The sequence below is a fragment of the Perognathus longimembris genome, chromosome 3, assembly GCF_023159225.1.
Source record: "Perognathus longimembris pacificus isolate PPM17 chromosome 3, ASM2315922v1, whole genome shotgun sequence".
Classification (NCBI taxonomy): domain Eukaryota; kingdom Metazoa; phylum Chordata; class Mammalia; order Rodentia; family Heteromyidae; genus Perognathus; species Perognathus longimembris.
The window spans coordinates 32,417,100-32,442,281 of NC_063163.1; the positions used below are offsets into that span (position 1 = coordinate 32,417,100).

The 25,182-nt window shown below is 35.5% G+C and overlaps 1 protein-coding gene across 1 annotated transcript in view; it reads left to right on the plus strand.

Moving 5' to 3' along the window:
* The window catches only part of Diaph3 (diaphanous related formin 3), a 433,505-nt gene that overhangs the window by 208,813 nt on the left and 199,510 nt on the right, over positions 1-25,182 (plus strand). Inside the window, exons 19-20 of the mRNA XM_048341270.1 lie at positions 2,396-2,490; positions 7,589-7,690. Of these exons, the coding sequence (XP_048197227.1) occupies positions 2,396-2,490; positions 7,589-7,690 (197 nt within the window). The remainder of the gene's footprint in view (positions 1-2,395; positions 2,491-7,588; positions 7,691-25,182) is intronic.

Genomic DNA, 25,182 nt, shown 5'->3' on the forward strand with positions numbered 1-25,182 from the left:
TACAAGGGTTGCGAGACTCTCACAGGTACAGAATGCAAGGGCTTAGTTCACAAGGATATGCTTAGTGCTTCACTTCACAGTATTCTTTTTGTGCACTTTCTTTACACATTCTTCGTTCATGTTGTTTTGATGCATATTATACACGTGAGCAATTTATAAAATATACAGTGTACTTTAATAAAAAAAGTCATAGATTACAAAAACATTGCCTCTACTTTCAAAATTATTTATGACCTCTCCAATTTTATCTCTCACAGTAAGAAGTACCCTTATCCTGAATCTTTGCCTATGCATTTGTAAATGTTTTAGCTACCATTTGCATGAGTTTTACATTGACTTATTTCAAATTTTTCATAAATATATTCAAACTAATACATTAATACATTCAGCTATATTTATTTTCATTGCAAAGTGGATTCACATTTTTTTGACATACTGTTTTCATTCAATTCTTGGATGTTCCTCATGCTAATACTTGTCTACTGCTTGTTTTAAAAACAGCATTGTTTAATGGGCATTGCCATGCCATTTGTTTGCATATTGTCCATGGCTGCTTTTGTGCAGGAATAGCTTAGTAGTTGTGACAGTACTGTATGGCAAGCAATTACTCTTCTCCAGCAATGCTTAACTGTTCCTGTTTTACAGTTCACCAATGCTTGGTGTTTTACAAGACTCCAATTTTGTGTTTTCATTGACTGTGTTTGGCACTCATTGATACTTCTTAGTGTAATGATTTGTGTCTTTCTGTAATTTTGAAAATTTCTTAGCTTCTTTTCCAGTGTTCTTTTATTTGTGGTTTATTTTGAATCTCATATTGGATTGTTATATATAATGTGTATCATTTTGTCTTTTTGCCTATTACTTTTCTCTGTCTTCATCAATTTGCTATACATCATTCTGATGGCTTTGATTTTGTTTAGATTTGTACTTTTTAATTCATAAATATTTTTTATTAGATTTTCACCTTATGGAATAGTCATTTTGTTGACGTTCTGGAATAACAGCATCTGGCATATTTGGTAGCATACACTTCCCTTATACCTGACATCTTCTTTTTTTTTTTTTTTTTGGCCAGTCCTGGGCCTTGAACTCAGGGCCTGAGCACTGTCCCTGGCTTCTTTTTGCTCAAGGCTAGCACTCTGCCACTTGAGCCACAGCGCCACTTCTGGCCATTTTCTGTATATGTGATGCTGGGGAATCGAACCCAGGGCCTCATGTATACAAGGCAAGCACTCTTGCCACTAGGCCATATCCCCAGCCCTATACCTGACATCTTGTGTTAAAAAGAAAACACATGAATGAAGTTGGTGGTGAGAACACAGTGTTATCCTTCTTGCTCACTGTTTGGTATGAGCTCACTATTACATATGTGGAGCCCTCACTAAGGAGAAACAAAATCCAACAAAAGAGGAGTTTATGTCTTCTGAGCCTTTGGAAAAATAGTATTTATGTAAGCAATTACCTGAATTGCAAATGACATAGAATTCCAAAATATTAAAAAAAAAAAACAGAATGGTTACTGATGTCTATGGGGAAGAAACAACATCTGCTAAAATAAATAATATGAAAAAGAACAAAAAAATTGACATGGAACCAGCATTAGAATAGGAATCTAGAAAAACCTTTCTATCAAATGATGTGAAATTACCATGCTTATATCTCAAAAGCTCTTTTAAAGAACTTTATAAGACTAGATACGTATCAAGTAAAGTATAAATGACATTTAGAATTCCTGATAGTATATTATTCTATATATGTTCTTTGGGTACTTCATCATGAATATTTTCTTCCTGAAATTTTATTTTATTGTCAAATTGATGTACAGAGAGGTTACAGTTTCATATGTTAGGGTTGGGTACTTTTCTTGTACTGTTTATTTTAAAATTTAGTTACATGCAAAGACTCTTGCTTGCAGCATGCAATACTTTTGAATAGTGAAGTGCTACTATTACTTGTAAAAGTGTTAATGTATTATTTAACAGTTTTCTTAAACTGTTTCTTTTGAACTCTTTAGTAGCACTAGAAGATACTATATAAATCGAATATTATATACACAGAAAAATATTATATACATGTACTAATATTTGTCATTCTTTTCAGCACAACTTGGATGTTTCTATAGTATATTGCATATAGTGTAATCGCTCTAAGTCACATGAAAATTGGTTATTCCTCTAGTTGGCACATAACTTGGAAAAAAACTATATGTCATAGTTGTATAAACTTTAGTCCTAAAACTGGAGAAGAATCTACAATGTGCTAATGAAAATTGTTTTTCAACATCTGTATTAAGTGTCTGAATTTTTATTGCATTTTTTTAGCTTATATACAGAACTATGTCTCAAATTTCTTTATTACCTAATTTATTATGAACCTTATTTACTCTCTCTTTTAGCAATCTTCCTGAGTTCTTTCCGGGTGCCATATGAGGAAATCAAAATGATGATACTGGAAGTGGATGAAACACAGTTGGCAGAATCTGTGATCCAGGTAAACAATCAGGCCAAGCTTAAACTCCAGTAGTTTATTACATACTTCTCATTAAATGGAAGTTTCCAAGTGAAGCAAACTTCTTAACCCAAATCATTCAGCTGGAAAATCATTGCTGCATAATTACTTTAGCATAACTTCTGCATTGCTAGTAGATAAAACTGCATCTTCCATGAAAACTACATATAATGCTCTCAAAATGATTATATATAAATTATTTTAAATGACAGTTTCTGGAAGGCAAATTGTTTAATGTTACCTATTTTTGTTTCTGTTTTTTTTTTTACAGTTAAGAGGAGTGGTATGTTGATTTAGGAAGTGTTTTATAGTTAATTTAGGAAGTGTTTTTTGTTAGGCTTATAGAATTCATTATTATTTGGCTTAGTACATTTACAGAGCTCTTTTTCTGTTACCTTTAATAATACCTTTTCTTGTTGTCATTGGTGTTCTGAGGGCTAGAGATTGTTTATTTGGTATTGTAATTCATTCTGAAAGCTAGAATATTTTTATAAAAGTTTTTCTCACAATACTTTTAAAAGGAATATTAACATACTACCGAGGTTACTAAATTTCTTATAAAGGATTGAATACGTATATCTTGAAAGAATTTAAAATTGGAGAGTCAAAATAAAAATCAGAGGTGAGGAAATACCTTGCTTATCATTCCCTTATTCTTATAAGAATATGCTTGCAAAGTTCTTGTGTATGTGTGTATATTAATACTGGGGCTTGATCTTAAGGCCTGGGCACTATTTCTTAACTTACTGCTTAAGATGGATGTTCTACCACTTGAGCCACAGCTTCACTTTTAGCTTTCTGGTAATGAATTTGAGAAAAGAGTCCGAGAGATTTGTTTATCGTCTGGGCTGGCTTAGAACTTGTAATACTCAGATCTCAGAGCTGCCTGCACCTGGCTAAAAACAGTTCTTATTAGCAATATAATGAAAATCAAAGTTGATTTGTAAAATAGTGATTAAGATTATTTTCGATAATTTAGCCAATTAACAAGATGTATCTACAAATGGTTCCAGGCTTCTCTTTGGTCTGATGATTGAGGTAGTAATGTATTCTCATTTGTAATTTGTGCTGTGAACCTCTGAGACTCATAACCCACCTAATTTAGTAACTTTTCTAAGCGCTATTTTTCCTGCAGCAACTTAAAAAAAAATCAAACTAGAGTTTTGTCTGTATTATTATTGATTGTGTACATGGCTTCTTGCTGGGAGCAGATGCCCAGTTCCTTAAAGAAACATTTTCTATTTAAAATATGTTTGTGTTTCTTATGACAGGTTTTTAAATATTTACAGCGTAGCTTTTACTTGATTGCATGAATGCTTTGGATAGTGGAAACTTTTTTTGTATAGATTTACAAAAAAGGTCATTTGGTTTATCTTTATGTAACCTCTCTGTGTGTCTACTCTGTGTTTCTCTCTGTCTGTGCCTGTCTGTCTAGCTGTCTCTCTATTTCCCTCTCTTTCCTCTTCTACTCTCTCTACTTTCTCTTTCAGTACTGGCGTTTGAACTTATGGACTTGACTGTGCCACTTTTTGTGTGGTTTAAATTTTTTTTTTTTTTTGGCCAGTCCTGTGCCTTGGACTCAGGGCCTTAGCCACTGTCCCTGGCTTCTTCCCCGCTCAAGGCCAGCACTCTGCCACCTGAGCCACAGTGCCCCTTCTGGCCGTTTTCCATATATGTGGTGCTGGGGAATCGAACCGAGGGCTTCATGTGTAGGAGGCAAGCACTCTTGCCGCTAGGCCATATTTCCAGCCCGTGTGGTTTAATTTTTGAGAGGGTCTCGCATTATGTCCAGGCCTGCCTGGGTTGTGATGCTCTTATTTTTCCTTCCCATGTTGCTGAGATGACAGATTGCCACTACTCTCCTTCACACAGCCAATGTGCTTTCCATGGACTTTAGGATAATAGTCTTGCTCCACCATACAGATCTATTGGGAGAGCTGAAGTCATGTGAACTTTTTTTTCTTCTTTTTGGCCAGTGCTGGCTTTCATGCATGATCCTGAAATTTCTGCCTCCCTAGTTACTAGGATAATGTATTTGTAATACAGTAGTACTTCTTAATGTTTTGATTTTCTGTTGCTCTTATAACAAATTACTACACACTTTTTAAAAACAACACAAAGCTTTTTATCTTACATTGCAGTAAAGCATAAGCCTGGCATTGGTGTGACATTCTCAACGTTAGGTGTTGGCAAACGTGAATTCCTTTCCACAGGCTGGGAGGAAGAATCCATACCATTGTCTTTTCCAGCTTCTCTTTGCTTTTTATCTTGTCATGAACTCTTTATTTTCCAATATCAAAGTTGCATCCATCTGCACTTCTCTTTCTGATCACATCTCACACAATTGCTCTATCACCCTCCGGTTTATTCAGACCGTAGCAACCTGGATCCCTTCAGTAGCTTTAATCTCATTGCCATGGAACTTAATATTTTCATAGACTTTTGAGAATAACTACTTGGCCATGTATTATTCTGCGAACTGTGTTTTCTAAGTATGAGACATTGTTCATGATTTTCAATTTGAAAGTCTTTTTTGCATATATGGGGTTTTCAATAAGAATAAGATTTTTATGCTACTTAACTATCTCAAATGTAAAACTTTGTTCCTAATTTTCACATGAAATACTAGTTGGAACAGTGGTAGAAACAATATTTCTCTGTAATAATCACCTTTTGGGTTGGCTGTGTTCACCATAATAATGTAATTTTAGCATATCTAGTTACTTACTCATATGAAATAGATAAGTAGTATGTCATTTTTCATTCCTCTTATGTGAGTCATTTTTTATCCTTTTAAAATAAGTGCTGATAAATATGACTGACCCACCATACTTTTATTAATTTCTCTCACTAATATTTTATAGTACCCACTAATATGCAAAGCATTCTTGTAGACTGTGTTAGAGGTAGAGTTTACTGTGGAATTTGTGTTTTGGCAAGGAAGTTGATATTTACATATATAATTATAATGCACCCCCACACAGCTTTATGAAAATAAAGCTGTAGGAGTTAGAGAATGCTTCCATGGAATGCCGTCTGGTGTGTGTGTGTGTGTGTGTGTGTATGTGTGTGTGTGTGTGTGTGTGTGTGTGTGTGTGTATGTGTATGTAATTAAAGGAACTTAAAGGGATAATAAATTATGGATATAACAAAGGACAGGATTGTGTGTAAATGAAGTGATGGGCAGTTCTTCTGGTAGTAGTAACACTGATTGGAGCAAGGGTAAACCAAATGAGCACACACTACCTAGTTTGACAGGAATTTATGATTTTGTCGGTAGAATGGAAAGTTTGGTTAAGTGGAAAACAAAGATTGGGCCTAAACTATGACAAATTAGGACAATTCACATGTGTTTCATATTGAAAGATGAAAATAATAAAATACCAAGATAAATTTCTAACTAAAGGTCAAAACTATATATGAACAATGTGGAAAGGTCAAAATATATGTGAACAAAAATATCTTGAGTATATATGAAAAAAAATTATTCAGAGATCTGATTGTCCTTCTAAAAGACTGCTAAAGAAAGGCAACTAGGGATTGGTGGCTTACATCTATAATCATAGCCACTCAGAAGGCTAAGATCTGGAAGATGACATGCAAAGCTGGCTGAGCAGAAAATATCCAACAAAAAGCCCCCCTATTCAAGTAGAAGAGCAGCAGCTGAGTAACCACAAGACCATGAGTTTCAACCCATTACCAAAATAAAAATTTTTTAAAAGGAAGAAAAAAATAATAGCTGTCAAGCAAGAGAAGATGTAAATAGCTGGATCTTAAAGACAGTACCACTAAGAAAATTTTTTTACTTGTATGACAAAATCCTATACCTTTGTTGTTTTTATTCTCTTTGCTGTAGTTAATGGTTGCAATGTTTTCTAGAAGTTATCTTAAGTTGCTGCTGTTTTGTTTTAGTTTTTGGCCAGTCAACCAAGAGTTTGTCCAAGAGACAATAACTTCTTCCTTGATCTATTTTGACTCATAACACCCTCTAACAATACTTTAAGTTAATAATGCCTTTGGGGATATTTCTTTGCCAGTCAATTTGTTATGGCATGCTCTCTGCTTTATTATAATCTGCACTTGACATTGGCTTTGCTTAAAATTACTGATGTTATAACTTGGAATTTAAATACCAACCATTCTATTACTCTTTAATTTTGCTATTAATAGTGCTGTACACTAACTAGTTATAGGACTTTTGGTTGGCTGAATATTTAAACAGAGAATCTATACTAATTTTGTTCCAGGGATTGTAAATTCTATCTGGAAAACATATTTACATGTATTATCCTGGTGTTTCTTGACGTGATTGGGTTGTTGGTTTAGTGTTTGTTTGGAAAGGTTGTACATGCCACAGGTACCCAAAAGCCCAAACAAAGCAAAACAAACTATCACAAGAAATTATGCTTTCTATACTCCTGATATTATAGGCAAAAAGCTTGTTTTCTGATGAGTAATTATATTCCCAAGAATCTTTCTGTATGCATTTTTATTTGCAAGATGTGTCACAATATTTCTATCATTTTTGAGACTTAACTTCTGTTTTAAAGGTATCTTCAGTTTTTTTAAATTCATACAGCTCTCTAGTTAAATCTTCTAAGCAATGTCATGAAAATTCCATTGATTTCCTTTCTATTATTTCCCTTGTCCTTATGTCTTGTTTCCCTTCTTTTTACTCACTTCTTTTAACTCCCCTGAGTAAAGTGAGAAAATATGTTTGAGTTGGCCTAAATTTGCTGACATTCAGTTCCCTAAAGCTGAAATATAATGAATCACATTTATTCTGGTGAAAAGCTGTTCTATTGGTAGAGGTTAAATTTTTCATTCTCAATTATAAGCTAATCAAATAAACATCCTGCAATACTTGATTTTCACCTTAATAACTCTGGCATAGAACAAAGGATAATTGTGTGGTTCTAGAATGGATGGAAAGTATGTTAAGGCTTACTATAAAGAGAGATGATCTAGAAACAAAAGGCTAATAACTATGTACTTTTTTCCTTTGTATAGTTTATTAATTTTTCTAAAAGTTGATTGATACTTTTAATGAAGAGATTTTTCCCATGGTTTTAATTTTTAGAACTTAATAAAGCATCTTCCTGAACAAGAACAGTTGAATTCATTGTCTCAGTTCCAGAATGACTTCAATAATTTATCTGAACCTGAGCAGTTTGCTGTTGTGGTAAGTACTGAGTTTTGGTCAATTCTCAATTATGGGAAGGTTTTATACAGTAGAAGGAAAATGGGGAACATTTCTATAGCACAATTAATTTGATGAAATTCAATGTTTATTTTGTTTTTTGTTAACCTAAATATATTAATGAACAATTACCTCAATTTAATATACTATATTGAAACTCTGATCTTAAATGAAACCCACAAGAGGCTTTTAAAAGATCTCTCTATAATTCTTTATTTCATATCATAAAGTAAAATGGAAACTGCAGTGCTATGAATAAGATATACTTGTGATTTATTCTAGAACTAAGCATTCCAAAATATTGTAAGAGTAGCTGCAGTTTCTCATTTTAATCACTCACTTGAGTTTGTCTCATGTTTTTTGCATGTGAAATTAGAAATATAGTCTTTCTTCACAATGAGGGTGAAAAATGAATATATTAAACATATCTCCACAGTACCTTGATAATCTAGTTTCACCTAGTTCCATCTTATAGAGTTGGAGTCTAAAGAGGTGAAAAGACTCATCAGTTGTACATATTAGCTACATTGCTTCTTCAAATGAAAACTTTTACCAAGATTTTTCCCTTGTTCTTTTTTTACTCAGTAAATGATTATTTTTAAGTTGGTTAAATTAGGTCTCATAATACTTTGAAGTACTGATATTTAAAATAAAATTTACTTTCTCCTATCATCTTTCAATATATTGCCTATCCTACTTGGCAAGGATAGAATTGCCTTTGGTATAATTTTGAAAATTAATATTGGTTAGTTTATTGTACCCTTTTCTATTCTATGTTTTGCATATTTTAGGATTTACCCCTAAACTCTTGTACATCTTCTTACTGGGACCCTGCTAACCTCCCTCACCTGTAAACTTCCAAATGGGACAAATAGAGCACAAAAGGAAAGGAAAGTAGCTTGTCTCATTTCATAGTCTTATAATCTTTATTGTGAAACTTTCTCATTTACAAAAATAAACCACAAGAACACTTTTTACACCAATTCTCCAGGTAACTCTTTTCATACTTCTTTAATTCTCCATATTTCCTTGTTTGCTTTACCCAATATTGCAAGATCACTTTATCTTTCTTATTTATTCCTATGAGCTACTCTACTTATTCTGTATTCCATATGAGAATAGGAAAATAAAGGACAATTTTTATTGTATTTTTCGCCACAGATTCTAGTGTTGAGTTTTTCCCATTTCATTTGAATTCTAAGTTAAAATAGTATATCCAATACTTTTTATAGTATATACAATAATTTTTTTTCTGATTTACACTAAATTTGTAACACTTTCAAGGGTATATAAGCAAGTCACTTAACAAGTGACTTAGCAAGTGACTTAAGTCACTTAATGTGTTGTATATCATCTTGGAAAAGTTTTAAACCAGTTCCTGTGTTTTTATCATTCTTAAATGCCTGAGGTGAAAAGAGCTTGTAGTTCCAGTTTATACAAAATACTTCAATTATATCCTCTTAAAAAATCTAGAATTCATATCTTAGGAGCTGTGATTTATAAGCTGTCTGAGACTTTGAGGTCAAAAGTTGCATTCCCAGAATCTTAAGCTTGAGGTTACCATTTAAACTTGAACATAGAGATGGACCATTTCCATTTCCAGACATATCTTTTCAGATCTGACCTCCATTTACATATTGCACAGTAGCACACAGCTAACTACAAATGTGATATAGTGTGTAAAAAATCAGTGCTTAATATGAACCATACCTTTGTCATCTATTGATCATGAATGTTCTCGAGCACGTTTGAAGTTCAAGTAGGTGTAGAATTAGCATCTTAAAAAGTAATTATTTAACTGGAGAAAGGAGAACAGTGGTTGAAGGAAAAAGGAGACCTTTATGTATTTTGTTACTTTATCTTTACCTTATTCCTTGTCTGGCTCTCCCACTTTTCAACTGGTTCCCCTCCATCCTACTGTTGTCCTCCATCTCTCCATAAAGGGAGGCCTTTGTAAAGTTCCAAACAGTCCCTAATTAATTAGCAAAAGTACAATGTGCAACATGTGTGAAACCATAGAATAAATGAACAATGTTGCTCTTTCATTTTTGGTATTTGATCACACTACTTTTGGTGATTTATTAAGGAGTACTGTTTCCAGCATATTAACATTATATTACTGATATAGTTGTTTGATGATGTTAAGAAGTTGACTGAATTGCCGTGTGTACTTTTATAATATTCCTGTAATATAAAGCTTTAGTTTTTAGTAATGACTTCTTAAAAATTGTGTTTATCTGAAAGATAGGCATTTAACCTCAGGTTACCTGAACATTAGCTTTCTATAAGACTTTTATCTTGCCTTAAACACCACATTTTTTCTTTAAACTTTAGTTTAGGTAGACAGTACTAACAGATTTCTTTCTTTTGTTTTTGCAAGTGCACGAGAGTCTTGATTTTTTTAATTTATTTATTAATTAAACAAAAATTTTTTGACAAGGTGTTGTGCAAAAAGGGAAAGAAAAACAGGGTATAAGAAAAACAGATTTCTTTCTGAAAGAAATCAACAGGGAGTCACATTTACCAAACAAAACAAACTAAGCTTAGAAGACTAAGCTCTAAGTGCCACCTACCAGGACAGAATCAGAACTTGACTATGCATTTATTTTTTATCATAGATATACATGCCCTGTGTGTGTGTGTGTGTGTGTGTGCGTGCGTGCGCGTGTGCGTGTGCGTGTGTGCATGCTTCAGCTTTTGTAGACTGACTTAGATTTCTTACATTTTCAGGTTTATGAAAGTTACTTAAAAAACCTAGGTAGGTTACTTGCGTTTAACTTTTTCCTCCTATACAATTAGGTAAATTCATTAACTTGATTGAGACCAATTACAGATCTCTCAGGAAAAAAAATGTGTTCTACTTAAATACACACCCAAACTTGGGATGATGGATCTATTCACTGATGTTCCTCATATTTCATAACGAATGTTAATTAGCTACAAGAATATATAAAACAATAAAAACCAAAATAACAAGATATCAGGACATTGATGTTTCTTTGTATTATCTTGTTTTGGATTGAAAGCTAGTGCTCATGAGTAATGCATCCAATATAGTAGCAACCAGTATCAGTTAAAGACCAATTAGAAAAATAATATGTTTGAAAAATAATATGTAAATTAGAAAAGTTTTTATTTGATTGTGTGTTATAACTTTCCAGGGCCTCATGTCCTTAGAGTATTATATACAAGTTTATCAGAAATAGCGTGTGTCATCTCATCTTTATCTTTTCCCCAATATTAGTTCTTATTTGAAATATATTGAAACACACACACACACACACACACACACACTTCCATTAGATTATAGGTCTTGAAGATTTCTTTCAACCACTAAACCACTTGTTTTCTCCAAATTTCTTATGTTTTCATATCTGCATATTATTTGCACTTGAAATAGAAAACAAACTTCTTCAATGCAGATACTATGTTTTTCTAACTCAGTTTCAAAGCACTTGCAGTAGATATGGATTTTTTACACTTATAGTATAGTTTTCTACTTGAGTTTTTATTGATTCTGAATTCTCAAATACCTCTCCAAACCAAATACCCTCAACATTTTTATGAGTAGATATGGGCCTCTTGATTCTGGACCTCCTTTTATGTGTCCTAGATTTGACCACAGTGTGTGATGTAGTTGTTATGTGATGGTACATAACATGTTACAGTAACTTTTTCATTAATAAAAAGAATACATTATTTTTTATGTTGCTTGATCTTGAACCCAGGATGTCACATATGATAAGCTACATCACTGCGATACATTTCTAATTCTAAATTTTAAGGTTAATTTCATGCCTTAATTTAAAAGATATTGTAATTTGTTTATTTTAATTTTGGATTAAATTCAACTCATGGCCTTGTACTTGTGAAGCACCCTTTCACTTTAGCCATACCGTCAGCTCTTTTGTGGCTGAGCTCCTTTTGAGATAAGATCTTTCTTTATGCCCTAGTTAGCCTGAGGTGGAATCTTCCTACTTACGTTTCCCTGTGCCTCTATATATGTGAGGTATGCACCTTGTTGAGCCATTCTACTTTCCTTGTTGATGGTGTTACAGGTATGTACCTATTGAGTAAGATAGAGTCTCACAAACTTGTATGCCTTGGATTGCCTCAAACCAAAATCTTTCCATCTCTGATTCCCAAGTGGCTAGTATTAATTTTATTTTTGATTGACACATGATAATTGTATGGATTACTAGTGTCCTATATGATATTTTGGTATTTACGTACAAATTCAGGTCTTGAGCATATCCACTACTGAAAACATTTGTCATTTTTTCTGTAATTAACATTATAAATAAGGAATAAGATCCAGTAGTATGAATTCAGAACCTTATAGCTGATGGATATTTTCTACTTTTGTAGCTGGTCTTATATTTACATGCTACCTATCGGTCGGTCGGTCTGTCTGTCTGTCTTTTTTTCGTTGGTTGTGGGGCTTGAACTCATGGTCTGGTCTTGTACCCATGCCACTTTGTGCTGAAGGCTAGTACTATACTGTTGGGGTCAGCTGTGCCCTTAAGGGGCCACAGCTGACCTCAGCCTGTCCCTCCCCTTCCTGTCTTTAACAGGAAGAGAAGCCCCTGTTCTTGGGGCTAGCACATGTGCTACGGCGGAGGGGTACCCCAGGGGCCCACCCTTGGGGGGCTGGACCTCTGCCCACAAAGGAAGTCTCCTGACATCACTTGAGGGACAGCCCCTTGGGACCAATCAGGGGCCCCTCTCTTGTGCCCGCCTTTGGGGTATATCTGGGGGGCTCCTCATTTGAATAAACAGAAGCCCTAGAGGTTTTCTCCAGGGGCCCACGCATCCGTGTTGTTGGCGGTTTTGGGCACCCTGCAACCACACGCCACTGAGGGCTACCTGTGACCATGGCTCCCATGTGAGAGCCATGAAGGACCACCCAGGAAGGTGTGGACAAGCCCCTTCCCCCCCAAGCGGAGGGGAAGTAGAGAGAGAGAGAGCCCAACACTATACCACTTGAGCCACAGTGCCCCTTCTGGTTTTTGAGTGGTTAACTAGAGATAAGAGTCTCATAGACTTTCCTGCCTGGGCTGGCTTTGAACCAAGGTCCTCAGATCTCAGCCTCCTGTGTTGCTAGGATTAAGGCATCAGCCATTGTTGCTCAGCTATTTATATGCTATATGAGTTATATAAGATTTTGGTACATGAAATCTTGCACATCAAAAAATCTGAACAAGTTATCATTTAATGCTAAGACACTAAAGGTTCTGGCCAAGTAGCATTTTGGAATAGTTTGGTTTGTTGACTAGTATTTGTATGATTTTGTATTGAGTTGTAATGAGAAAGACATTTATGTGCTGCATTTGTTGGTTTACGTACTTGGAGAGAACACCAAATATTGACTGATGCACTTAATTTGAAATATTCTTCATCCTAGACAGTCAAGTTTAGAAACATCTTATTACAAAATTAGGGGATGTAGTTGTCTCCTGATCTGTTTATCTGTGGCAGCTTCTAACTATAAGTTAAAAAATTTAAATGTATTTCATAGAAAACAGTCGCTAATAAGTTGGATATATCTCTCAGATTTCTTCTTTCTCTCCTCATTTCCAGTACCCCTCAGCCATTCCCAGGAAAATATTTCCTGTTTGGTTTCCACGGAGTAACACCTGACTCCAGGTTATTTGAATAACTGCATCTTAATATTTGCCTAGGTCTTTGATCAATAAGCTAGGAGTTAAAGTCACTCTGTTTACAGGAGAATGTTTTTAGCTGCATGAGAAATGACTTATGTAAATATTCAGTGGGATCAAAAGATTAGCTGAAGATTGGAAGGAGGCCTAAAAATTTGCATTTGAAGCTTGGTGTACTAGACTTTTCTCTGATTAAAAATGGTAGGTTTTTTAAGTATTTGTCTCCGTATCATTTAATTCTGCTAATCTGCCTGTTCTTAAAAAGGAATCTTATGTTTATGATTGAATGGAACAAATGTCCTATTCCTGTCTTGTACTTTGATCTGTTACCATTTGGTGTCACTGTAGGGCAGGGCTTTTAAACTTTGTGCAGTAGAAGCCTCTTTCTTCTTCTTATTTTTTAAATGAAAAGAAGATATTTGAGGAAGTTCATGTACATCTCTGCATAATTGACCTCTTTAAAAATATACCGTAATACTCTTGTGGAAAATATCCAAAGAATATATTGAATCAAATTGACTGTTCCCTGCTTTTCACTACCCAACTCTTTTTCACACACATTGTCCTTCCCAACTGTTCTACTTGCGTATATTTACCTATGCACCTGAGCTTTTTCATATTGTACTGTTTTAAAATTTTTGTATTCTATTTCTTTCTTTCTTTCTTTTTTTTTTTTTTTTTTTTTGGCCAGTCCTGGGCCTTGGACTCAGGGCCTGAGCACTGTCCCTGGCTTTCTTTTTGCTCAAGGCTACCACTACACTTAAGCCACAGCACCGCTTCTGGCCATTTTCTGTATATGTGGTGCTGGGGAATCGAACCCAGGGCCTCATGTATACGAGGCAAGCTCTCTTGCCACTAGGCCATATCCCCAGCCCTGGATTCTATTTGTTAACTCATATTTTAACCTTTTCTTTGATATTTATGTTCTTAATTTAGGATGGTTATTTGCCTTCCACCTAGAGTTGCATTGAAAAAATAATCCTGCAAATACTTGTGTTTATGTGTTTAGAGGTAATATATAGTTATGAGCATGGGACAGCTTTTAGTCTTAGATTTGCCTCTAAGCTATATGATCTTGGGTATTTATTCATTTTTCCACATGTGTTTCTTTCTTTATGAAATAGGAGTTTGGTTGTTTCTTATTTTCCTATAAACAAATCATCACAAACTTAGTGACTTCAAACAACTTATACTTCTTAATTTATTCCTCTGGATAGAGATGTTAAGTCTAGAATGGATTAGCACAGCTACATTCCCATTGAGGGCTCTGAGAATGAGGATTTCTTTCCTGGGCTTTCCCAACTTCTAGAGGCTGCCACCTTACCTGGCCCCTTACCAGCATCACTTTTGCCTTTGCTTTTGTCTTTATAGCTCCTCCTCTGGCCCCTGTTTCCCTTCAAAAGATAAACCAGGGTAGCTGCCTCCCTTTTTCAGTTTTTATTATTCCTATAGGGTCTTGGTAAAGCAACATACTCCAAAGCCTTGAAGATTTAGATGGGAATATCTATGGCAGACTCCCATTCTGCTCACCACAGGGCCAATAATGGACCTACCTACCTTCATTACATTATTCTCTGTGTTAAATAAATTGACATCATTAATGTGCACAGATGCACAGATCATATTGCTATGTAAACTTATAAAGTTGATGTTTATTTTAATTTTTTAGACAGTAGGTGTAGAATTTGAAATGTTTTCAGACAGAGTTTTGCAGGGCTAGATTTACCTCCCCTGGTGCGGGGATGCTAAGCTTACTCCCTTATCAGTGCTCCCTTTTTCACCCTCTCCCCTGGGCACCTGACCAGCAAGTGGCCAAGGTGGAACGAGGGACATGGGCTGGCCTAAGGTGCACGTGGCCGAACGAGATCCTTTTCCTCCCTCCTTACCCACCAAGGAAGCCAGGCGCAGACGGATCTCGGAGATGCTTCGGAGAGCAATCCAATTTAATCGGGAGGGACTCACAGTAATATAGTAGTGATGACGAGGATTGAGCATGAGCTGGCGATAGGCTGGCGAGCTTGTCCATCCAAGAGCAGCTCCCAAGGACCTCCCTCATGGGCTAACGTCACTTCCCATAGTACCACCCTGTGGGCAAAGCCCGCGCGAAAAGGGAGCACATGTGCTCGCTGGCGCAAGGTGGGGGATGGTCTCAAAGCTACCCCTTCTGGTTCCGGACCCAGAAGGAGATAGGTGTGGCTCACTTCCACACTGCCTCAGGGCTGGGGGAAGGATGGCGTCTGGGGAGCGCTCTCCTCGCCCTTTCCCCCTTAAGGCCAAGATGAATCCCCAACAGAGTTTTTCTATGAAAATATCAAGTCCAAGCTGCCTTTAAATTCACTATCCTCTTTAGACTTACATTTCAGTTATGGCTTTTAGCATCCAGAATACTATTCTTTATTCTTTTCTGGGGGTGGTGGGCACAAGTAGCATTTTTTTACTCAAATTTTCTTGCTTGCTAGTCAAGTGCTTCAGGCCTTGAGCCCCTTTTGCTACAGCTATTTTTTAGATAGGTTCTCACATTTGTTTAGATTGCTTAGGACAACAATACTCCTATTTATACTTTTCACCATAGCTGTGATGAAAGGCCCATGCTAGCAGAGATTCACTTTTATAGAGAAATAGGTGTCTTTTTAAACTTTTCTACCTTGCCTGGGCTAGGACTCTTGATTCTCCAGTTTGTAACCACTTACATATCTGAAGTGAGAGGCATACTCTACCACATCTACCTATTGATTGCAATAGAGTTTCCTGAACTTTTTGACTGGACTTGGCCGAACCATGATCCTCCCAATCTCTAATTTCTCTCAGGATCCAGAACTTAATGTAAGCCCACCAGTGTCGATGGGTTTTCTCTTACTTAGTTTACTTAGTTTAAGGCTTATTAGTTTAGTTGCCTTTGAATTATTAATTGATTTTTAGCCTAAAATTATTCAGACATTTAATAATTGTGTCATTTTTCTTTTGATCTGATTTCTACCTTCTATCTCACTCAACCACCCAAGTCAAAACAGTTGCAGTGCTATTTGAACTTTTAATTCAACTGTTATATTTTTTATTTAATTAGTTAAAATCAAGCTGTCAGCTGAAAGTGGTTTTTTATGTTATTTATTATCTGAAGATCAGATTTTTTCTTAATTCTTTGAATATATGGCACTGTAGAGTCACATCTTTACAAGCCATAAAAGATCATATTTCTCTTGTTTTTATATATTAATAGTTCAAAATATTACACCCAAGATGTATCATAAATGTGTACAATATGTATCCTATATAAATAATCTATAAGGTATACTATTCACAGAGTATTAGAAGGGTTTATGGTTCTAGTTTTTCACTACTTTACTGGTAGATTGGATTTATTATAAACTTTTCTCATACTAATATGACCTCTCTGATGTTGATTCTAAAGAAGTGGCTTTTAATAGCAGCATAGTATAATATGGGTATCTCAAGGACCTGTATTTCCTAGAGGATTTGAGGTTATGTTGATGCTTGTACTATTTATACTGTTATCTATCTGATATTGTGTATGTTAATACCTTGCCCCCATGATTGTACATCATCAGTTCATCTTTTATTTATTTAATACGTATTTATCAATAATCTGCATGCTAGAAATGTCTTTAGGCTGTGATTTTTTTCCAGTGAGCCCATCTCTTAATTTTTATCTTTTAGTTTGGCATAGTGACAAAATGTACATAAATAAAAGAATAATAATGTAGTATCAGGAAGTAGTATATGTTCCATAGAAGTAGATGAAGGATAACTAGGTTGATTCAGCTTGGATGGCTTTGAAGGCTTCTATGGGGAAGTAATTGTTCAGCAGAGTCCTCAATGACTTCAGTAAGATAGGAGTTTATTTTGAAGAAGCATGTATAAACATTAGAAACTAAGACTTGGAAGAGTATTTGAGTTTAGGAATGTGAAACCAATGTCTTACTTGATGAGGGATGGTAGATGATGCCATTAGAGAAGCCATTAAAGCCTGACAGCCATGGTGTGAAGCTGCTGGAATTTCTTCTAAGAAAACTGTTGGTGAGTTATAAACACAAAGGATTCAAATGATCAGATTGATGCTTTAGGATTATTGTTCTGGCAATGGAGTAAGGAAACAGATTGTGAGGTGGGGAACATAATTGAAGCCAATGATCAGTTAACATGCTATTTTTCAGTGATCTCATTATAAGGTGTGAACCTGTGATTCCCTGACAATGATCCATAGCCGTGTCACTGGTGAAAAGTCCAATTCTTATAATTTTGAGAGAAGAGGTGATAGGGTTTTTTTGGTTTGTTTGGTTTGTTTTAAGATTGAATTAGGGTGTAAGAGGAATCTACAATAGCCCTCAGGTTGTTAGCTCATGGATGCAATTAGAAGAGTTCCCATCTACTGAGGCAAAAAAGCCTTGCCTAAAGAACGATCCTAGGAGAAAACAGTCACTTAGACATGTCCATAAACATCCAGATGGACATACAATGTATTCACTTGTAGTATAACTTGAGAGTTCAGAGCTGGAGGTGAAAATTTTGAAGTGAGTAGCATACAGGTGACCCTTAAATCACTGAGGGGCTATATGTGATCTCTGAGGGAGTAAATTAGAAAAGTGACAGAGGAGGCATTGAAAGGCAAGGCAAAATATACATATCTTCCTGTTTTTCTGGGCCTTTTCCCTGGAGACAGGATCATCATCAGCAAACTTTTGTTTGCTGCTGGTTACTACCTCTCTGAGGAAAAGTGCAATCCCTGATCTAGGGAATTGTGCAAGGTGATTTGATACTATGACACTATTGCAGTTAGTTTCAAAATTGAAGCATGAGTTGGGACAAGAGGGCAATTTGGCTTCCGTAGAGTATGTAACTCATGAAGGATCTTGGGAAAGAAGCTAATAGTCATGAGACTGTCTGGAAAGAAAGAAAGAAAAATGCTTATGTCTCTTAGACATCATTCTATGGTGAAAGAAAATGGAACATTTTCTAATCCATCATAATAGTTAAATGCAAAGCACTTGCATCATGAACTTAAACTATAAAGTTCCAAAATGTACAGGTATGCTCTTTGATTTAAACTCTCATTTAGCCAAGGGATTGAGTTCATTTAGTGGAAGTCTACATCAAAATAATAATATCAAATCTTGCTATTAAGTGGAAAAGAATCACTCACATGCTGCCAATTTTGTTCTTTGCAGAGTGGGAGGATTTGTGGCTTTGAGCACTGAATGAATTTTCTATGAGCTTTTGTTACCCCTGTTCCCTTGAAATTAGTAGGATGTCAGTTGTATGAAATAACTACAATTCTTTAATTTATTAGAACCACTAAAACACAGCATGATCTGAATTATACGCTATTTCTTTGAGTTGCTAACACTATTAAGTTTCTCCAAAAGTTTGAAAATTTAACTGTGACCTATTAACATCTCCCATTTTTAGTTGCAAAAAATGTATAAAATTTTGTTTGTGTTTGATGTCACATGCATAAACAATGGATAGAAGTATTTGCCATTGAGAAATACCTATCTCCGGGCTGGGGATATGGCCTAGTGGCAAGAGAGTCTACCTTATACATGAAGCCCTGGGTTCGATTCCCCAGCACCACATTTATAGAAAACGGCCAGAAGTGGCGCTGTGGCTCAAGTGGCAGAGTGCTAGCCTTGAGCAAAAAGAAACCAGGGACAGTGCTCAGGCCCTGAGTCCAAGGCCCAGGACTGGCCAAAAAAAATAAAAAAAGAGAGAGAGAGATGAGAAATATCTATCTCCATTTTTCTCAACAATCTATTTTTTCATTAGACATTACTGGCATTTTAACTCGTGGCTTTGTGCTTGCCAGGCAAGTACTCTACTACTTAAGCCATATACCTAGTCTTTTTACTTTGTTATTTTTCAGATATGGTCTCACTTTTTGCACCAATGGTTCTTACATGTACAATCTACCTGATCTCAATTTTCTATGTAGCTGAGATTATAGGCATGAGTCACTGCCTCCAACATCAACAGTCTCTTCTTCACATTGCATTCTGCAATTAGTGTCAGCTAATGTTCCATTTGTAGCTACATATACCCCTACAATGGCTTCCTACTGCCGAGTAGGCTATAAGGCTGTGTATAATCTGTACCTACCTCTGTGTTTCCTCCTTTAACTTCTAATACTCTCCTCAAGTCAACTTTAATATCATCTCCTGTATACTGTTTCTGAGACATGCCAGATGCATTCTCCCCCCCCCCCTTTATTGTCAAAGTAAATTACAGAGGTGTTACAGTTTCATATGTAATGCAGTGAGTACATTTCTTGTTCAACTTGTTACCTACTCCCTCATTTTTCCCCTGCCTCCTCCCTCCCTTTTTCCCTTGCACCCCATGAGTTGTGCAGTTGGTTTACACCAAATGGTTTTTTGTAAGTATTGTTTTTGGAATCATTTGTCTTTTGTCTCTCGATTTTGGTAGTCCCTTTCCCTTCCCCAGTTCTAATACACATATATACAGTATCCGGGGTACTAAGATCAGATATAGTGATGGCGGGGGTGAAACCACAGGATGGGAATACAAGAGAAAAATTTAGAAAAGGGCACGGTTTCACATGGCATGTTGAAAATAATGCCAGAAGCATTTTTATGCTGTCATCATTCAACATACACATCCCACTCTTGTTATTTCCTCTCTTTGGATCTTCATCTCTCATGTTCTTCAGCTTATTGAGGTCTTCTCTGAATTCCCTATTTGTAGTGCCCTGTTCTGTTGCCCAGAACACTTTTTTCCTATTTCTCTGCCATTTCTTCCTCCTTAGTATTTCTTGTCTTCTTAATAAGTGTGTTTATTAGTCCTGTCCATTAGACTACCTATTCTTCTCCCAAGGGCTCACTACAAAGCCACAAATCATTCTCTCAGGAGCACCAGTGAATTCATATTGTTTCTACTAATACCTGGTATATAATTAGTACCCATTAAATGTGCAATGAAAGAATTAATAACTTCTCCTGAGATGCTTTTGATTTATTTTAAATAATGAAAAACTCAAATCATTTCAATGCTTATGGAGGCTTGCCTAGCACCATCTTCCTACTATTTTTTTTTTGCCAGTCCTGGGCCTTGGACTCAGGGCATGAGCCCTGTCCCTGGCTTCTTTTTGCTCAAGGCTAGCACTCTATGGAACAAGTTCTGAGGACCCATCAGTTAAATTCTCTTTATTTACAATGTACATTACAGTTCTGGTAGGATTTAGAACAGCAGATGCATGTAATTAATATATTGTGCTCAATAGTGTTTGCTGTCAGAATATTTGGGTTTGGGGTGCTTTTCTTCTCATCTGTTGTGAGTCACTGCAGGACCCTCTATAACAGCCACTGTTTTTAGTTAAAACATTCTTTTTCAGTTTTCTATGTTTCTTTAGCATGTTTATGTGTGTACTTTTGCCACCACAAATGTGTTAGATAAATTCAAACAACCTCTATATCCAGAGCCAACTTGGATGATCTTTTCATGTCTCATCTTGTTTGCTTTGTCCTCTATCCTCTGACCACCATTTTATTCTGTCTGTTAGATCTGCTTTCTTCTTTCTCTGGATCCTTTGTACCTTGTATCTGACCTCTCCCTCCTCCTTTCCATTTCTTAAGAAGTAAGTAATTAAAATTTTCTCTTTCTAAATTTTTCATATGTATTTCTCAATTATTTTATCTGTTCCACAATTATTTTGCTTATAACTTTGGGGATAGTTTTTAGGTTTTCTTGACTGTACCTGAGCTTTGTGATACGTTCAGATTGTTGGGTACATAGCAGCAAAGGTGAAGAATATGGGTTGATATTGGGAAACACTGGCTGGTGAACTTTTTAGCTATGATTGGATTTCATGACTCTCAGATCTCCTATTAAGAAATGATGCTAGAGTACTTATTTTCAGTTTATGAGAATGTGTTTCAAAAGTATGATTCAAATAATTAAAAATTTGCTTAGTATAAACTTCTCTTTTGCAATTCATTGCACATTTGGAGTTAGAACTATTTGCTAAAAAGTTTTTACTTTCTCTTTAATATATCCAACTACAGATCTTAACTATAGAAAGCGCCTGAAATTAAAATCATTCAGGTGTAATGCAATAACATCTTGATGGCAGTTGTAGTAAATGTACTCAAGGATAAAAATCAAAACAGCAACAACAACAAACCCTAACAATACAATTAACTGAGTTACAAATAGTAGGCTAACCTTGTCTGCACATCATTGAATGTCACAGCTGAAGATTAGAATCCTATCCAATATTCCTTTGATATGGTTAGTTTTTAAAATATGGCATCTGTGACTTGTTATTTATAGATAATGAGTGTTTGGATAATAGTAGTAGCGAGAAATATTAATTTAGGTAGTTTCAAGTTAATGGCATATTGCCTCAAATGGACTAGCAGAACTGGAGAGTAATTACGCAGCAATTCTATTTTCTGAATTTTTAAAATTTGGAAATCGGCAACAATGTATATTCATTTATCTGACATACTCATTACAATTTTCTCTTATGGTTGTAAAAACCCAAATTTTCATCTATCAGAGATTTAACCAAGAACGGAACATAAGGATTCAATCTGAAGATTTCTGATGCTCCTGTTCATATTTCATTGTTTCCGCTAGACCATGTTGTTTTTATGTAAATAATTATCGCTATGTTTTCAAATTACTAGCAGCACAGAGATAAGCAAAAGGTAATTGAATAAAGAGGAAAAATTTTTGGAAGAAGATTTTGACATATGTGATATTTTTGCTCAGGATCAGTCTTGTCATAGCTTTTCTTGGTAGAAACAAAATAACTAACAGTGATCTTTTTTTAGAAATGAGCCTGATGACTTGAACTGCCTTTTTGATTGCTATTCTTTTTTTTTTTTTTTTTTTTTTTGCCACTCCTGGGCCTTGGACTCAGGGCCTGAGCACTGTACCTGGCTTCTTTTTGCTCATGGCTAGCACTCTGCCACTTGAGCCACAGTGCCACTTCTGGCTGTTTTCTGTATATGTGGTGCTGGGGAATTTAACCCAGGGCCTCATGTATACGAGGCAAGCACTCTTGCCACTAGGCCATATCCCCAGCCTGATTGCTATTCTTAAAAAAAAAAAAAAAAATTGGAAAACTGATGTACAGAGGGGCTACAGATACATGACAGATAATGAGTTTATTTCTCCTTGAACAGTATCACATCCTCCTTCATTTTTTCTCATTTTTTCCCCTTCTGACCCTCCCTTCTCCCAAGTTGTATAGTTCATTTCCAACATAGTGTGTAGTGAGTATCACTGCTGTACTAGTTCACTCTTTGTCCCATCATTTCTGTTTCCGATTCCCTCTTCCAAATCAGATAAACTTATATATAAGACAGGGTACAGAAGTTAAAAAGACAGGAAGAAATAAGCAGAAAGGGGGAAAAAAGAACCACAAACACTAAAATAAAAATACCACATTTCTATTTCATAGAATTCATTTCGATAAGCATTTCATATGATCACTTGCACATAGTTATTGAGCTATTTAGTTTTTTTGTGTCTGGCTAACTTCGATTAATATAATTTTTTCCAAGTCTTTCCATTTCTTTACAAATGGTACAATCTCATTCTTTCTGATGGAAGAATGGAATTCCATTGTGAATGTCTACTAAATTTTCTTGATCCATTTGTCCACTGAGCGGCATCTAGGTTGATTCCATGTCTTAGGTATGGTAAACAATGCTCTTATGAACTTGGTTGTGTTGGTAGCTTTAGCGTGGCCTGGTTCATGGTCACTTGGGTAAATTCCCAGGAATGGGATTGCTGGTCATAGGAAAATTCTGTGTTTAATCTTTTGGGAAACTTCCATTCTGTTTTCCAGAGTGGTTGAACAAATTTACATTCCCACCAACAATGTAGTAGTGTTTCCTTTTGGCCACATCACAGCTAGCATCTCTTATTGTTAGTTTTCTTGATAATCGCCATTCTACTGTTGTAAGGTGGAATTTCAATGGTATTTTGATTTGCATTTATTTTATGGCCAGAGATGTTGAACATCTCTTGACCTCTTAACACTAACTTCTCTTAAAGTTTTACTTCACTTTCTGTCCTCGGGTTTATAATAAAATTTGCCCCCTGACCTGAGCACTTGAGAATGTCAGGGTATGCAGAGTGAACTACATAATTTTATTTTGATTTACCTGTGGCTCCTGGAATAGAACTTCCTGCTTTTTTGGCCCTATATTTATTGAGTTAATTCTAGTACTTATCTGAGTTCTTCTTCACCCTTGTTCTTTGCTTTGCTTATGTTTTTATTTTGAATTGAATTGTGTGTTTCATTAAACATCCTTATCTTCCATACCAGACTTTCGTGTTTTGAAAGGATGGATGTGTTTGTTTTCTTTCCTCTAACATTGGGTCAGCTCAGCTATTATCCATTATTGTTGCCATTTTTCTTTCTTTTCCAGGGATGCCAATTTTGTATCCAAGTCCAGATATTATCTCTACTTAGTGGAGGGGATATGGAATGTCTTAGCAACTTTCCCCCTTTTCGTGAAATGCTAACATTACATTATATTACCACCAGCATTGCTACTTTCAAGTTTTGACTTGTTGTATTTGTCCAAATTCCTATCAGTTAGGAAAATCTAAGAATTTTCTCAAATTCTTATCTGGAGGACATTTATTTGTGTGTGCTTGAACTCTTTCATCTATAAATGACATTGACTTATACATTATTATTTATACTCTAAATAGTTTATGACTTATGGTCTTTAGGGTTCTCATACTTTGTGACCTTCTGCTGAAATTGATTAATCTGGTATCCTTTCATTTTTTGTTCACTGATATTATGGTACATGTCTCTTCCTTTTTCTACTGTGTTATATGGTGTTACTGAAGTTTTATGCCCTAGGCAATAGAATTTTATCCTAGCTTATCAGTATTCCCTATATAAGTAAGAGCATTTGGATCCAGTGGGCAAATAAAATGTCCACATCATTCAGGTCAGTTAAATGGTAGCATATTCAAAGTGAATTTATGTTTCTATCAGCTTTATATTATGAATTTCTCTGCAACTATATTTGTTTATGTTTTTATCTTAGTTCTGGCCAAGAATTAAAAAAACTTCTATATTTTGATTCCTAAAAAAAAAAAAAAAACTAGTTGAGCTTCTGGGCAATGTTTTCTTTTGTTACTCAGCTGTGTAGGTGATATCATTTCTCATATTTTTATGTGCTTTCAGAGCCTCACTCCTTCCTTCTCCCTGGGAAGAACTATGTCCTCTGTAGTTTAAACTACTTTCTTCTTACTGAATTCTTATCTCCTCCTTTGGAATTGTTTTAGAGTTGGTTGGATTTGTCAAGTTAGAGACAACATTTCCCACCCATTTAATCTCCTCAAAATTCAGGTTTATCTCTATGTTTCCTATATTTTCATTCTTCCTTATGTCCATATCAGTAGCTTGAATGCCTCCTTCTATCTTCACCTCAGCTGATTTCCTTTCGTTTCCCTCATATCTTAGCCTCTGCTTAGTTTCCTCACTACACTTGAATTGTAGATTCCAGGTCCTACACCTCACATCTTCACCAAGCAATGGGTATACTTCTTTACTGATAGAAAGAGGAGTTGCATGAAAATGTAGCATAGAGCTTTGAGTGCTCTCCAAAAGTTGTCACCAAAGCTGAGTCAAGATCCCAAACACTAACCAAATTTCTGAATAGCCAGTGATTTGCTTTTAGAAGTCCTTTTGTGAATTTTATTTGTCCCAGTGTAGAAATAGTATAAACCATTCAAATATTGAAGACTAAGAAGAATGGCAAAGTTTCATTGTTAATAGGTTTATATTTGGAATAATTACAGAAGCTCCAT